General features: G+C 45.4%; 1 protein-coding gene across 2 annotated transcripts; it reads left to right on the top strand.

The window, feature by feature from the left end:
- The first annotated feature begins 7,908 nt into the window (after positions 1-7,908).
- On the top strand, positions 7,909-13,194 carry GJB2 (gap junction protein beta 2). 2 transcript variants are annotated; one of them, NM_001279917.1, is given in 2 exon segments: positions 7,909-8,209; positions 11,389-13,194. In NM_001279917.1, a coding segment is annotated over 1 exon segment (681 nt). In that variant the 5' UTR covers positions 7,909-8,209; positions 11,389-11,410; the 3' UTR covers positions 12,092-13,194.
- Positions 13,195-14,836: the final 1,642 nt, after the last annotated feature.

Genomic DNA, 14,836 nt, shown 5'->3' with positions numbered 1-14,836 from the left:
TCAAATTAGCTGATAGTATTCCTTAGATCTTTTATATCCTTACTGATTTTTATTATATACATGTTCTGTCAATTACTCAGTTATTATAACTATGAATATGGATTTGTCATTTTTCCCTTTGGTGTTCTTAATATTGCTTTGTGTATTTTGGATCTCTGTTACTTAGGGAATACACATTTAAGAGTGATGTCTTCCTTTTTTTTTTGAAATGGAGTCTCGCCCAGTTGCCCAGACTGGAATGCAATGGTGCGAACTCAGCTCACTGCAACCTCCGCCCACTGGGTTCAAGTGAATCTCCCCGTCTAGCTGGGATTGCTGATGCCCACCACCACGCCCAGCTAATTTTTTGTATTTTTAGTATAGATGGGGTTTTGCCATGTTAGCCAGGCTGGTCTTGAACTCCTGACCTCAGGCAATCCGCCTGCCTGGGCCTCCCAAAGTGCAGGGATTACTGGTGTGAGCCACTGCGCCTGGCCAAGATTGATGTCTTCTTGATGAAAAGACCCTTTTACCATTTGAGATGTCTTTTTAACTCTGTTAGTTTCCTTGTTTTGAAGTATATTTTGTACAGTAAAGCCACCCCAGCTTCCCTATAATTTAAGTTTGCATTGTGTATGTACATTTTCCCATACTTTTATTTTCAATATGTAGTGTATCTACTTCTATTGACTGTTTTTTTTTTTTCCTCCTGATTATGGATCTCATTTTCCTATTTCCTCACGTCTTGTGATTTTTTTACTGAAGGTTAGACATTGCATATAAAAGACTCTCCAGGAGTGTTTTGTTTTTGTTTTTTCTAGTGAGTGCAAGTCCTTTTCTCTCTGCCAGCTGGCTGGAATGAGAATCTGATCAGATTTCATCAAGAGTCAGGTTGAGCTGAGACTGAGCTGTAGTGTTCACTAAATTGAGTGCACCACTGATATCTAATGGAAACAAGGACGTTTTACTTTGCTCCTCAGCCTAACCTGAATTTCCTATGCCGCCACTGGATAATGGCTAGTTTCTTTGGTTTTACTACTGTTCGAGCTGGAAGCAGGTTGAGACATAGATTTCATATCATTTGGCTTACCTTGCATCTAACATGGCTCCAAAATTCAAGCACTATGAAATTGTTTAATTGTTTTCCAGCCTTGCCTCCACTGCCACTTTTGCAGTAAAATCAGGGACAGGGGGTGACTGTTGAGCCAAACTATTTTTGCATTTGGTGGACTTCTAAATTCTAAACCATCTCCAAATCTTTTGGCAGATTTTTCTTAAAGGTACAAAGTCTGTTCATTGATAGAGGCCCGCTTCTCCACCTTCCCACACAGAAATCAGGTACTTTCCCTCAAGTAAGAAAGAAGCTGTGGGCTCTCTGCTCCCCATCACACTCAGTAATTCAGCTCATCAAAGCTTACCCTCTCCACTGTTCTTTGGTAATTGCCACAAAAAAGGTATGATTTTCATTTTATCAGGGTTTTTTGTTATTGTTATCATACGAATAATGGTATTTTGCATTCTATATTTTAATTGGAAGCAGAAGCCATATTATTGTTTGTAACAGCAAAATATTAGAAATAATCCAAACACCCATCAAAAAAGGGTTTTTAATTAAGTGATTACATAATCATATAAAGGAATACTATGAAACTGTGTGAAAGAATGAAGAAACTCTTTGTTCACTTATATAAAAAGATCCCATGATATGTTAAGAAAAGCAAAGTGTGGAATAGTAGGTAAAATATTCTATCTTATGTGCAAAAGGGGAAATAAAAGTCATCAATATTCATGTAGATACAATTCACATATAGATTCATATCACATTCCTATATATATAGAAATTCTGGAAAGACACAAAATAAATTAATAAAAGTTGTTACTTCATTGTAGTTTTTAAAGTTTTTTGAGTCTTAAGACTTACTTTCCACTTCTGTAGAATGGAATTACAAATCCTTTCTTTATAGAGCTATGTGATGAAATAAACATAAAGCATTTGGCACACTTCGGGATAGCAACTTGTGGATTAATGATTAACACAGTCACCTTTGCACCAGATTACACCCAGAGATTCCTTCATTTATATTTATGTGGTTTTGTGTGTCAGTTATGCAGTCTAACTCAGTCATTCAATTATGTTACAGCTGCAACACTCTATTTTTTTCTTTGGTACAGGAGTCGCCCTCTTATCCACTGTTTCAGTTACCTGTAGTCAACCACAGTTGGAAAATATGATAGCATTTTGAGAGAGAGACTGCATCCAAAAAATTATATTACAATATATTGTTATACATTGTTATAAGTGTTGTTTTATTATTCTTTATTGTTAATCTCTTACTACTAAGCTTTATGGTAGGTTTGTATGTATAGGAAAAAACAGATTATATAGAGGGTTCAGTACCATCTGAGGTTTCAGGCATCACTGGTGGCCTTGGAAGGTACCCCTCATGGATAATGGGGAACTACCGTAAATTGTAAGCAGAGGCTGTGTCTTTCTAAAGCCCAGCCACCTAATTACCTACATGCAATATCACGTAGCCTGTAAGAATAAGTGAATGTTTCCCATCAGGTGGTGACTGAGATGACCAATACCATCTTCACCCATGAAAGCTATGTGTACTAGAGCCCCATATCACTAACAGCAATAGTCTAATACGCTAAATTCCCCGCCATCATTGATTCATTTCAAAGCCAATAAAGAGACAATATAAACCATTATGTTTACTGCCTCCTCTTTTCCAAAGCATAATTGTTCAATGCATACGTTTGGCATTAAAAGTCTCTATCTGGCTCTTTAAATATGTAACCCATTAAAATGACTGATCCCTGATTTCTGAGCATACTACATATCAAAGTATTATTCCTATCCTTTTTTAGACAAATAATTATATTGTTAGTAAAAGACCTAACTAAATGTTGCTATTGCTTCTCAGATCACAAAGAGGAGCCCTGGGGACGTCCTTTTCCAAGCTGAAATGATGGTCCTAAGCAGCCCATCCACAAATAAATCTCACCAACCTGGGGTTTCTGGGATCAATGGACTGTGAATTTAAGGCACAGCAGAGCTGGGGCTGCTCTTAAGGCCCTGCTGTCTCTCCTCTTAGTAACAACACCATTTCACATGAAGTGACAGTGGTATCTTTTGTTGCCCTGGAAATGGAATACAACAATGGCTTTCCAACTTTTCTGTGTCAGAGACCTACAGACAGAAGTACATTTTACACTGGATCCAGGACACACATCAGTCTGAAAACACACACATGAACCAAACGTTTCCTAAAGCATTACTTATCCTTGCTAATAGCAACACATTCTCATATTCTTTTATACTTCATTTGATTTCATATAAAAAAGAAAAGGAAAGGAAAGAAATCTATTTCTCAGCCCATTAATAAGGTCAGGAGCAGCAACACCAGACTAGAAGAAAAGCTTACCTACCGATTTTTCTGCCACCTCTTGAGTGCGTCCAGCTTTCCGACAAGTCTCAGTGCCATCTACTGTGCGCTCTGGGTATTGCAATTGCTTTTTTTTTTTTTTTTTTTTTTTTAGAATGAGACTAAAAGTCAGAGAACACAAAGAACTTCTTTCCCCACAGTGGAGATGGCTCTGAAAGCGTTTAAGGAATAGCTTAGATGAGTGGCTAACACATTCTCTTGGTTCTGAATTCTAAGACCACAGACTCCATGTCCAGTCCCCAAAGAGAGGCTTTGCAAGCTACAGAATACCCCTCTGACTGGGACCTCAGGAGCTAAACTGACCATGTAATTGGTTCTAGAAAGTGAAACGTTTTAATTTGAAACATCCAAATGAGCATTTTGTGAAAGGCTACTGTCGTCCATCAAATACAACACAGCCAGGGAGTCATCGCTCTATTACCCTTGTCAATCCTACATCTATAGTTTTTTTTGCTACAGCAGCTCATGAGTGTTGACTCTATTCTAACTTGTTCCAGAAGCCCTTCAAGATGATAGATAGCACAATATTTTTGTAGCCAGAGCTAGAATGTAGAGCTCTTTTTGGCTTCCTTGTGAATGATCCAGAATTTCCATGTTGGCAAGCCACCATAATTTACAGAATTTACTTTTTATATTCAATAGAAGTAAAAAAAATTTACCTATTTAAGGAGTTATAGCTCTGGATTCATTTCTGACCAAAATGTGCTTTTTGACACAAATACAATTGGAAATGTCTTTGTAATTTATCCACAGTCTGCCTAGATAATCGTAAAAGAACTGCATGGATATATTTGTGAGTAAGAGCATGTGTCCATTCAGCAAAACCAAGGAGATCAACTAATTCTACCATTGCCTTGAAACAGAGACACATCTAGCAGTTTGAATTTCCCCCAAAAGATTGTATGTGTGAAAATAAGAATAGAATGAGGAAAATTTAAAAGCCTATATAATAATTTCAGTCACAACTTGGCAATTAGAATTTTATGAGATGTCTTTAATTTGGAAGCAAAGAACAATTAAATTATTGAAGGCTGGAATTTTTTTTAACTCTTTGAATGGAACAACAGATTTTCCCCAAAAGATTTGACTTTAACAATTTTCAGAAAACACAAGTCAGGGTGTGGTTCAATTACACAGAGAGAAATTGTAGTGAAATAGTGTTCCCTGTAATAATTACCCACAAAGGAGCACAGTGGAGCCACTCCTGCATTAAAATTACAGTATCATATGTAAGTTATTATTAATTAACCAGAGATGCCAGGAGCTTGTCAGTTTCCAACTGCTATTTTGAGGAGAGCTAAAGTTTCTCTTTTTTGCCAGTTATTATTATTATTAATATTTCAAAAGCAAGGCAAGAAAAGGGAATGTGGTCCATTAACTAATGGCTCTTGAAAAGACACTCAGTGAATCCAACTTGCCCTAAAACTGCCAAGTGGTAGGACAGTCTCTTCGCGTCTTGCATCATTTTCTGCCATCACCTACGTGTGATTCGTGAGTCGGAAATTCAACCAAGACATGTTTAATGTATATTTAGAGCATTCTTCCCGGCGGGAATTCACGGTGCCGTTCCATCAGGCAGTTGGCAAGCAGTCACTTGAAATATTAAGAAATATGATTTGTGTCACACTGATTTATTGCAAAACAGCAACTTCTTTCTTTTTGGTTCATTTATAAAACAACTGTCAAATTAAAATGCCAAATAGCTTTAAACATTAGCATTTTCACCTTATAACCTTACAAGTGCATCACTTTAAACATCTGCGTAAAAGTTCAGCTCGATGACAATCACCTGGGATTTACCTGCATGGTACTAAGCATATATGTAAAAATATTGCTGATAGGTATCTCTGGCACTCTGAAGTGACAAAGTGTAGCCTTCACAGATCCTTGTCAGTTAATCATCAATAGTTACCTGAAAAGTGCCCACTTGCCATCATTCAAGATCAACCAGGCAGACACCACAGTGAGTTTTCCATCAAAAAACCTTCTCTATCTGGTCAGTCTCTGCAGGTCAATGAGACAAAGGTGTGTGCTGCACACAGCAGTACTATCCTAAGCTCCCTGTACTATCCACCATGGGGCTGGGTGGCTGGGGTGGAGGAACACAGGATTGGGCTTCAGCTTCTCTAGGGACTGGTACATTAAGAGATGAAGACATAAAAGGTGAGAAAAACATGGTTTATTTCCAATGTTTCCATTTCTGTTAAAAGTAATGCTTTCAACAGAAAAAAAATGCAGCAATATAAGTGTGTAATTTACAAAATAATTTCAGGATTTCTTTAATCATTAATTTGTGGTGTGATCTGTTAATTGGATTTACGTCAAAGCTCATTTGTAAATAACTTCAAATATCCAAGCCTTCCCTCACCCTTTTCCCACCTCACCTCTCCTCCTTCTCCTCCCCTACACTGGAGGACACTATGTACATGCATATAATGTCCTGCCCTAGAGGAGTCCTGAGCCTACTTGGGAAGAAAACACCAACTCACAGGAAAACAGCAGAAATCACACAAAACAGAATAAAAGCAAGCGCTGATCTGTAAGTGAAGACTTAAGTGCTATAGGACTTCCAGCTACAAATCCTGAAAACACGGAGTGGCTGTGATAATACGACTAGCCAACATCACACAGTAATTTTGCACATAAGGAGAACTAAATCCAAGAAAACAAGGAAAAGAAAGTTGAGCCTATAATCGTGATACAGGCACTAAAATCTCAGGTGACATTTTTCAATGGGGGAAAGTCAGTCAACTTCCGATCTCCAAACCATCTTTACTAGCGAGCTTCCCACAATGGTTCTAGAACCTTTCTTCATTCCAACCCAACCAGGATTCCAACAGACTCATAAACACCACAGCCTTTGAGAAATTAAAGGGAGAACCCACCAACCGGCGCCCCACTCCCCACCCCAAGTCACCTCTGGCTCAACCAAGATGCGCTCAGGCCAAGAAAGCTGCCCCACCCCACAGGCTTTGCCTGTCATTTTTAACAAGCCGACTCAGCACATCTCTCAGATGGGTCATGCAAGGCTTTTCGCAGCTCTTGGGGCTTTGCCTCTTCATGAGCAGACACTCCCTCTTAGACTAAGACCTGGAGCTGGAAAGTAGGTGGTAACCGCGGTACAAAACTCACGCTCGTCCCTGCAGAAACTGCCTAGGTCGGCCCATGGCCACGGGGCGCCAGTTTTTCAAGGAAAAGTCAATGCTAATAATGGTGGCAATCACGGGAAATCCATTCTGAGGCCAGATCTGACTTGTCAGGATTAATCATCATTTCCACTTAACTTCGAACTGACCTGGGTAAAAACGTGAGCGCGAGGGGACCAGGCTGCACCTCTGACCTGGCTCCCCTCTGCAAAAATCGCGAAGTGGGTGCCCGAGGTGGGGCGGGGGTTGGGGGAGACCTCCCCGGGAGTCCCCACCCAGCCTGCTCTGCACATCTTAGTCCCTCATCCGCTTGCGCTGTGCAAATCTGTCTTCTGTCATTTTTATCTCAAGACATCAAAATCCCCAACCAAATGCAAATACTGAGACCTCATAATCTGAGACAAAGCTTCGCGGTATCCAGAAAGCCCCCAGCAGGTGTGCAGTGCAGAGCCAGCCGCCCAGCGGTCTGCCGCAGAATCCTATCAGTTTCCCCCTTTCGTGCTGTGTGCATCGAGCAGGAAGGGGCTTGGCAGATTTTACCTGCCCTCTTTCATTTCTGAAAAGTCTGGGCCTTCTCACCCCGAAAGGAGTCACCTCCTTGCAGTTCCCCAGTTGCGAAAAGAGGAGGAAGTTGGCTGGGCCGAGGGCCGCGGGGGGCACCCTCCGCAGATGGCGGGACCCCCCTGCCCGCCATGGCAAAAGCGAGGCTTGTCTCTCCCACCGCCCCCAACCTTAGTCCTTGGCACCTTGTTGAAAGTAATTGAATAAAATCGGAAATTCGAGAAAGCGTTCGTTTGGATTGGTGAGATTTTGAGGGGAGAAAGAAGCGGGGACTTCGCCGGCACCAGCGGCGCCCCCTCCTCGGCCACCGTTAACCCCCATTCCAGAGGGCACTGCCCCGCCACCCAGCCTAGGTCCCCCTGCGAGAGCCTCGCGGGCCCGCGCAGCCTCCGCGACTCGAACAGATCTTCAGTCCTTGGAGGAATGCCTGTTTCTCTGACAATAAAAAATTAAAGAAGCGCTTATAAATGCCAAGTCCTCTCGCACTATGCGGAGTACAGAGGACAACGACCACAGCCATCCCTGAACCCCGCCCACCGCACAGCGACGGAGCCGGGGCCTGGGGCGCCGCTTCCTGGGGGGTCCCGACGCTCAGCCGCCCCCGCTCCACCCGGGCCGCCAAGGGGCTGGGGGAGGCGGCGCTCGGGGTAACCGGGGGGAGACTCAGGGCGCTGGGGGCACTTGGGGAACTCATGGGGGCTCAAAGGAACTAGGAGATCGGGGCCTCGAAGGGGACTTGGGGGGTTCGGGGCTTTCGGGGGCGGTCGGGGGTTCGCGGACCCGGGAAGCTCTGAGGACCCAGAGGCCGGGCGCGCTCCGCCCGCGGCGCCGCCCCCTCCGTAACTTTCCCAGTCTCCGGGGGAAGAGGCGGGGTGTGGGGTGCGGTTAAAAGGCGCCACGGCGGGAGACAGGTGTTGCGGCCCCGCAGCGCCCGCGCGCTCCTCTCCCCGACTCGGAGCCCCTCGGCGGCGCCCGGCCCAGGACCCGCCTAGGAGCGCAGGAGCCCCAGCGCAGAGACCCCAACGCCGAGACCCCCGCCCCGGCCCCGCCGCGCGCTGCCTCCCGACGCAGGTGAGCCCGCCGGCCCCGGACTGCCCGGCCAGGAACCTGGCGCGGGGAGGGACCGCGAGACCCAGAGCGGTTGCCCGGCCGCGTGGGTCTCGGGCAACCGGGGGGCTGGACCAACACACGTCCTTGGGCCGGGGGGCGGGGGCCGCCTTCTGGAGCGGGCGTTTCTGCGGCCGAGCTCCGGAGCTGGAATGGGGCGGCCGGGGAAGTGGACGCGATGGCACCGCCCGGGGTGGGAGTGGGGCCGGGCGCGCGCGGGAGGGGAAAAAGGCGGGGGCGAGACGCCAGCGCGAGGTTTGTGGTGTCGCCGATGTCCCTTCGGGGTACTCTAGCGCAGCCGCCTGGCTACTTGACCCACTGCCACCAAACGTTTTAAATTGACCGAAAGCTTAGCTTCGAAGCAAAGCTCCGTTTCGCCGGTGAAGCAGGAAGCCTTCGCTGCAGGAACTGACCTTTACCTCTTGGAGCGGCTTCTGCAGAAAAATCCCCGGGCAGAGATTTGGGCGGAGTTTGCCTAGAACTAACGCGGAGCCAGCCGACCCCGGCCTACCCCGGGGCCAAGATTTCAGTGGCTTCCCTTTTTCCTAAACACTTCACGAGGGTTTGTTTCCGGGCTGTGCTACCCGGCTAGAAGGAAAATTTTTAGGACCCTTGTTCGCGAAGAGGTGGTGTGCGGCTGAGACCCGCGTCCTCAGGACGGTTCCATCAGTGCCTCGATCCTGCCCCACTGGAGGAGGAAGGCAGCCCGAACAGCGCTCACCTAACTAACAGCTGCTGAGAGCTGGGTTCCGTGGCCATGCACCTGGGACTGCCTTGAGAAGCGTGGTACGGCCGTGTCCCCATGTGACCTTAGAGTCCCTTTCGAAACTGCTGTGCACAGTCGGTCACAATTTCAGACACTGGTGAGAAGGGTGGAGGAACCCTCTGGGGACAGCCAGGCAAGGTCGACCACCCATCACCTAAGGGTGGAGAAATTTAAGGGGTGAAGAGTCCCTTTTGCCTTTTCTGGATCCTGGTGATCCACCTAGTGTCTTCCCTAAGGAACTGAACCAACTCCTCCGCTGGCCTCTGGCAGCTCTCCAGGCGGTGCAGGGTGGCGTGGGCCCGGTAGGAAGCTGCGTGTAACCGCCCAGGGTCGGGAGGCCAGGAGGGCAGCTCCTCCTCTGACTTGAATATTGAAAACAACTTCGTCCTGCTTCTGAGCCCCTCTTAACCCATGACCCCCTAGCCCATTGGGGAGTAAATCTTAATTTACTCTTCTTCCTGAAAAAGGATCTTTAAAACAGGTAGCTTCAACTCAAGCTTTATAAAATAACAATATAAGGTTTCTTGGAACTGTATTTTTCTCAGCTGATGGTAACTGGACAGGTCTGTAGAAGGGTGTATGACCTGGGTTTGGCAGGTGGAAGAGGGCAAAGGATAAACCCCTCTTCCTGCAGCCCCATATTCTTGGCCAGGTGTATTGTTGTAAACCAGGAGAGAGTTTACTTCGGGGAGTATCCTGTTTTCCACTCAATGAGGGCCAATGAAGAATGTCTAATTCCATAAGATGCTTTTGTTAAAATCGGAATGTTGCTGTCCTCGGTGGTTCTGCTGTTGGGACGGGACTGGCCTGAGCTGTGGGTGCTTTAGCAGGACAACCAGCTCACCTAACGGCCTCCCAGTCTGGATTATCAATGGGTCAGCGCTGAACCTGGGCTAAAATATTGTTTTTTCCAATGATGTTGTCTTTCCCAAGCTCAGTGAGGCTAAATGTTTCACGGGCCTATGTCAATCTGGTGTAACTTTCGTGGCCACCTCTCTCCTGTTAGCCTCTGACCAAGGTGTCACTGGATGGTTTCTGCCTGACCTTGGTGCCCCGTGGCAGCAACTGTGGGTCATGAAAGACATTCACTACGAGCCTGCTTCTGGAGTCCATCAGAAAATGGGATGCAACTTGCCTAAAATGAGGAGAGTAGGATGCTTTTAAGAAAAAGAAGGAGGAGGATTCACTACCAGCTCTGAAGGGTGGAAAAGAGATGATTCATCCGGACTGTGGAGAGGGTGGAATCTTGTTTAGGAGAGCGTTGGTTGTGGCAGGCAGGGTGTAACTATGAATCAGTGAAGACAGTTCACATCCTGGGATGAAAAGAAGGCCATGGGCTCACGGGAGATTATCCACTGGCCTCTCCACATCCGCTTGCAGTAAGGAGTGTGGGACTCCCCCAAGCTTCAGCGCTGAACTGCAATGCAGTGACGTCGCTTAGCTGGGCCAGTAACCGAGGGAGTTGAATTTTCTGTCATTTTAAAATAATGTGTCTTTTAAGAAACACTTTGAAATTAAAACCACAGCCCACAATTATAATGCACTGTTGCAGCACTTATCAAAACAGATATGCTAACTGAGCCATCAGTGCCAGCCTGACAGTGAGGCCACCAAGCCATCCACAAAGCCTACACGAAAGTCTGTGCTCACAGTGGCTTTTCTCCATGAAGAGGGCATTCCTAACCTCTTCCTTTCACATAGGAGGAAGCAAGATCCTTTGTAAAATTTTAACTCGGGGTGCCTCAAATGTAAACTTAACCACTGGTAACAACAGTTTCACTGCTACATGCCACGTCTGTGAAAATTCATTCAAGACATTAAGGAAAGTGGCTCAGCAGAGAGACTGGACATCTTATCCTCACGGTTCTCCTGTACTTGGCCTCTCAGCCTTTGAGCAAGGTTGGCCCAAGCTAGTATCGGCCCCAGTGGTACAGCCAAAACTTGAGACTGCAAATGGATGCAGCTGTTGAACGCTGAGTAACTTCTGCAGAGTCAGGAAGACCCAAGGAAGCTCTGCAGAGGATGCAGGGGTACGGTCAGAACCCATGAGTGCCTTTCAGCTAACGAGTACTTTATGACACTCCCCAGCACAGCAAATTTTTATGATGTGTTTAAAGATTGGGTGAATTACTCAGATGAACAAGCTACTTTTTATCAGAGAACACCTAAAAACATTTTCAAGAGGGTTTGGGAACTATACATTTAATCCTATGACAAACTAAGTTGGTTCTGTCTTCACCTGTTTTGGTGAGGTTGTGTAAGAGTTGGTGTTTGCTCAGGAAGAGATTTAAGCATGCTTGCTTACCCAGACTGAGAGAAGTCTCCCTATTCTGTCCTAGCTAGTGATTCCTGTGTTGTGTGCATTCGTCTTTTCCAGAGCAAACCGCCCAGAGTAGAAGATGGATTGGGGCACACTGCAGACGATCCTGGGGGGTGTGAACAAACACTCCACCAGCATTGGAAAGATCTGGCTCACCGTCCTCTTCATTTTTCGCATTATGATCCTCGTTGTGGCTGCGAAGGAGGTGTGGGGAGATGAGCAGGCCGACTTTGTCTGCAACACCCTGCAGCCAGGCTGCAAGAATGTGTGCTACGATCACTACTTCCCCATCTCCCACATCCGGCTATGGGCCCTGCAGCTGATCTTCGTGTCCACGCCAGCGCTCCTAGTGGCCATGCACGTGGCCTACCGGAGACATGAGAAGAAGAGGAAGTTCATCAAGGGGGAGATAAAGAGTGAATTTAAGGACATCGAGGAGATCAAAACTCAGAAGGTCCGCATCGAAGGCTCCCTGTGGTGGACCTACACAAGCAGCATCTTCTTCCGGGTCATCTTCGAAGCCGCCTTCATGTACGTCTTCTATGTCATGTACGACGGCTTCTCCATGCAGCGGCTGGTGAAGTGCAATGCCTGGCCTTGTCCCAACACTGTGGACTGCTTTGTGTCCCGGCCCACGGAGAAGACTGTCTTCACAGTGTTCATGATTGCAGTGTCTGGAATTTGCATCCTGCTGAATGTCACTGAATTATGTTATTTGCTAATTAGATATTGTTCTGGGAAGTCAAAAAAGCCAGTTTAACGCATTGCCCAGTTGTTAGATTAAGAAATAGACAGCATGAGAGGGATGAGGCAACCCGTGCTCAGCTGTCAAGGCTTAGTCGCCAGCATTTCCCAACACAAAGATTCTGATCTTAAATGCAACCATTTGAAACCCCTGTAGGCCTCAGGTGAAACTCCGGATGCCACAATGGAGCTCTGCTCCCCTAAAGCCTCAAAACAAAGGCCTAATTCTATGCCTGTCTTAATTTTCTTTCACTTAAGTTAGTTCCACTGAGACCCCGGGCTGTTAGGGGTTATTGGTGTAAGGTACTTTCATATTTTAAACAGAGGATATCGGCATTTGTTTCTTTCTCTGAGGACAAGAGAAAAAGGCCAGGTTCCACAGAGGACACAGAGAAGGTTTGGGTGTCCTCCTGGGGTTCTTTTTGCCAACTTTCCCCACGTTAAAGGTGAACATTGGTTCTTTCATTTGCTTTGGAAGTTTTAATCTCTAACAGTGGACAAAGTTACCAGTGCCTTAAACTCTGTTACACTTTTTGTAAGTGAAAACTTTGTAGTATGATAGGTTATTTTGATGTAAAGATGTTCTGGATGCCATTATATGTTCCCCCTGTTTCAGAGGCTCAGATTGTGATATGTAAATGGTATGTCATTCGCTACTATGATTTCATTTGAAATATGGTCTTTTGATTATGAATACTTTGCAGCACAGCTGAGAGGCTGTCTGTTGTATTCATTGTGGTCATAGCACCTAACAACGTTGTAGCCTCAATCGAGTGAGACAGACTAGAAGTTCCTCGTGATGGCTTATGATAGCAAATGGCCTCATGTCAAATATTTAGATGTAATTTTGTGTAAGAAATACAGACTGGATGTACCACCAACTACTACCTGTAATGACAGGCCTGTCCAACACATCTCCCTTTTCCATGACTGTGGTAGCCAGCATCGGAAAGAACGCTGATTTAAAGAGGTCGCTTGGGAATTTTATTGACACGGTACCATTTAATGGGGAGGACAAAATGGGGCAGGGGAGGGAGAAGTTTCTGTCGTTAGAAACAGATTTGGAAAGACTGGACTCTAAATTCTGTTGATTAAAGATGAGCTTTGTCTACTTCAAAAGTTTGTTTGCTTACCCCTTCAGCCTCCAATTTTTTAAGTGAAAATATAACTAATAACGTGAAAAGAATAGAAGCTAAGGTTTAGATAAATATTGAGCAGATCTATAGGAAGATTGAACCTGAATATTGCCATTATGCTTGACATGGTTTCCAAAAAATGGTACTCCACATACTTCAGTGAGGGTAAGTATTTTCCTGTTGTCAAGAATAGCATTGTAAAAGCATTTTGTAATAATAAAGGATAGCTTTAATGATATGCTTGTAACTAAAATAATTTTGTAATGTATCAAATACATTTAAAACATTAAAATATAATCTCTATAATAATTTAAAATCTAATATAGTTTTAATAGAACAGCAAATTTTAATTTCATCTATCACTTTTTATATAAATACATTAATGTTTTATATTTCATAACACCAATGGGTAAGTTGCCAGAGTGTCTGACCCCATTCTGCCCCAGTTACAGAAAAGCTTCTGTCACCAGAAAGATTGGTGGGGAAGGAAGGGAGGAAGATGATTTCTACCCAACCCCGTGCCCACCTCTACCAGGTTTTTGAGGCACATCAGTCTATGGACAATGTGGTGTTTGGACTGGAAACGTACCTTGGTGAATGCTGAGTTGGCTGGACATGACCCGTCTAGCTCCTGGATGAATCCCAGAAGTGGACCTTCAAAATGTTACTCATAGCATGACCTTGGCTCACTGCAACCTCTGCCTCCCAGGCTCAAGCGATCCTCCCACCTCAGCGTCCCAAGTAGCTGGGACCACTGGAGTGTGCCACCACACTCCACTAATTTTTTCATTTTTTGTAGAAACGAGGTCCCACTATATTGCCCAGTCTGGTCTCGAACTCCTGGGCTGAAGGGATCCCCCTGCCTCAGTCTCCTAAAGTGCAAGGATTACAGGCATGGGCCACCGCACCTGGCCTGAAACTGCTTTTTATTCCTCAGTGCCCACTTCCATGGGAAATAAGCCTGCCAGGTCAGCCTGTCCCCATGGGAGTGACTGCCTGCTACCCCCACAGGCTTGCCCGGCCCTCGCGAGCCTCTCCCAGAGACACCACCAACAGTTCTGTTCTTTCGTGGTACAAGATTTCCATCCAAGGATTTCAAAGCATTTCACACATCAATAATTAGAAGTATTTTCATAGAGGACCATACACTTTTAAAATGGATTTCAAAGAACAAAAACCAGTCAACTATCACCCAGGTAATAGAAAATGGGAAATGGTTTCTACCTGACTTCCAAAATGCTCTGCACATAGACTGTGAAAATAGGATTTTTTAAGCTGGGTGCAGAGGCTTACACCTATAATCCCAACACTTTGGGAGGCTGAGACGAGAGGATCACTTGAGCCCAGGAGTTCAAAACCAGCCTGGGCAATATAGGGAGACATTGTTTCTACAAAGAATAAAAACGTTAGCCAGGCAGGCGTGGTGACATGTACCTGTAGTCTCAGCTACTCAGGAGGCTGAGGTGGGAAGATTGCTTGAACCTGGGAGGTCCATGCCATAGTGAGCTGTGATTGTGCCACTGCACTCCAGCCTAGGCGACAGCAAGATCCTGTCCCAAACAACAACAACATCAAAAAACACAGAACTTTTAAAATAAGTACATTCACTTCTACAAGCTATGTAG

The sequence above is a fragment of the Pan troglodytes genome, chromosome 14 (genome assembly GCF_028858775.2).
Source record: "Pan troglodytes isolate AG18354 chromosome 14, NHGRI_mPanTro3-v2.0_pri, whole genome shotgun sequence".
Taxonomy (NCBI): Eukaryota; Metazoa; Chordata; class Mammalia; order Primates; family Hominidae; genus Pan; species Pan troglodytes.
The sequence above is the reverse complement of the archived record's forward strand: the minus strand, read 5'-3'. Positions and strand labels throughout refer to the sequence as shown.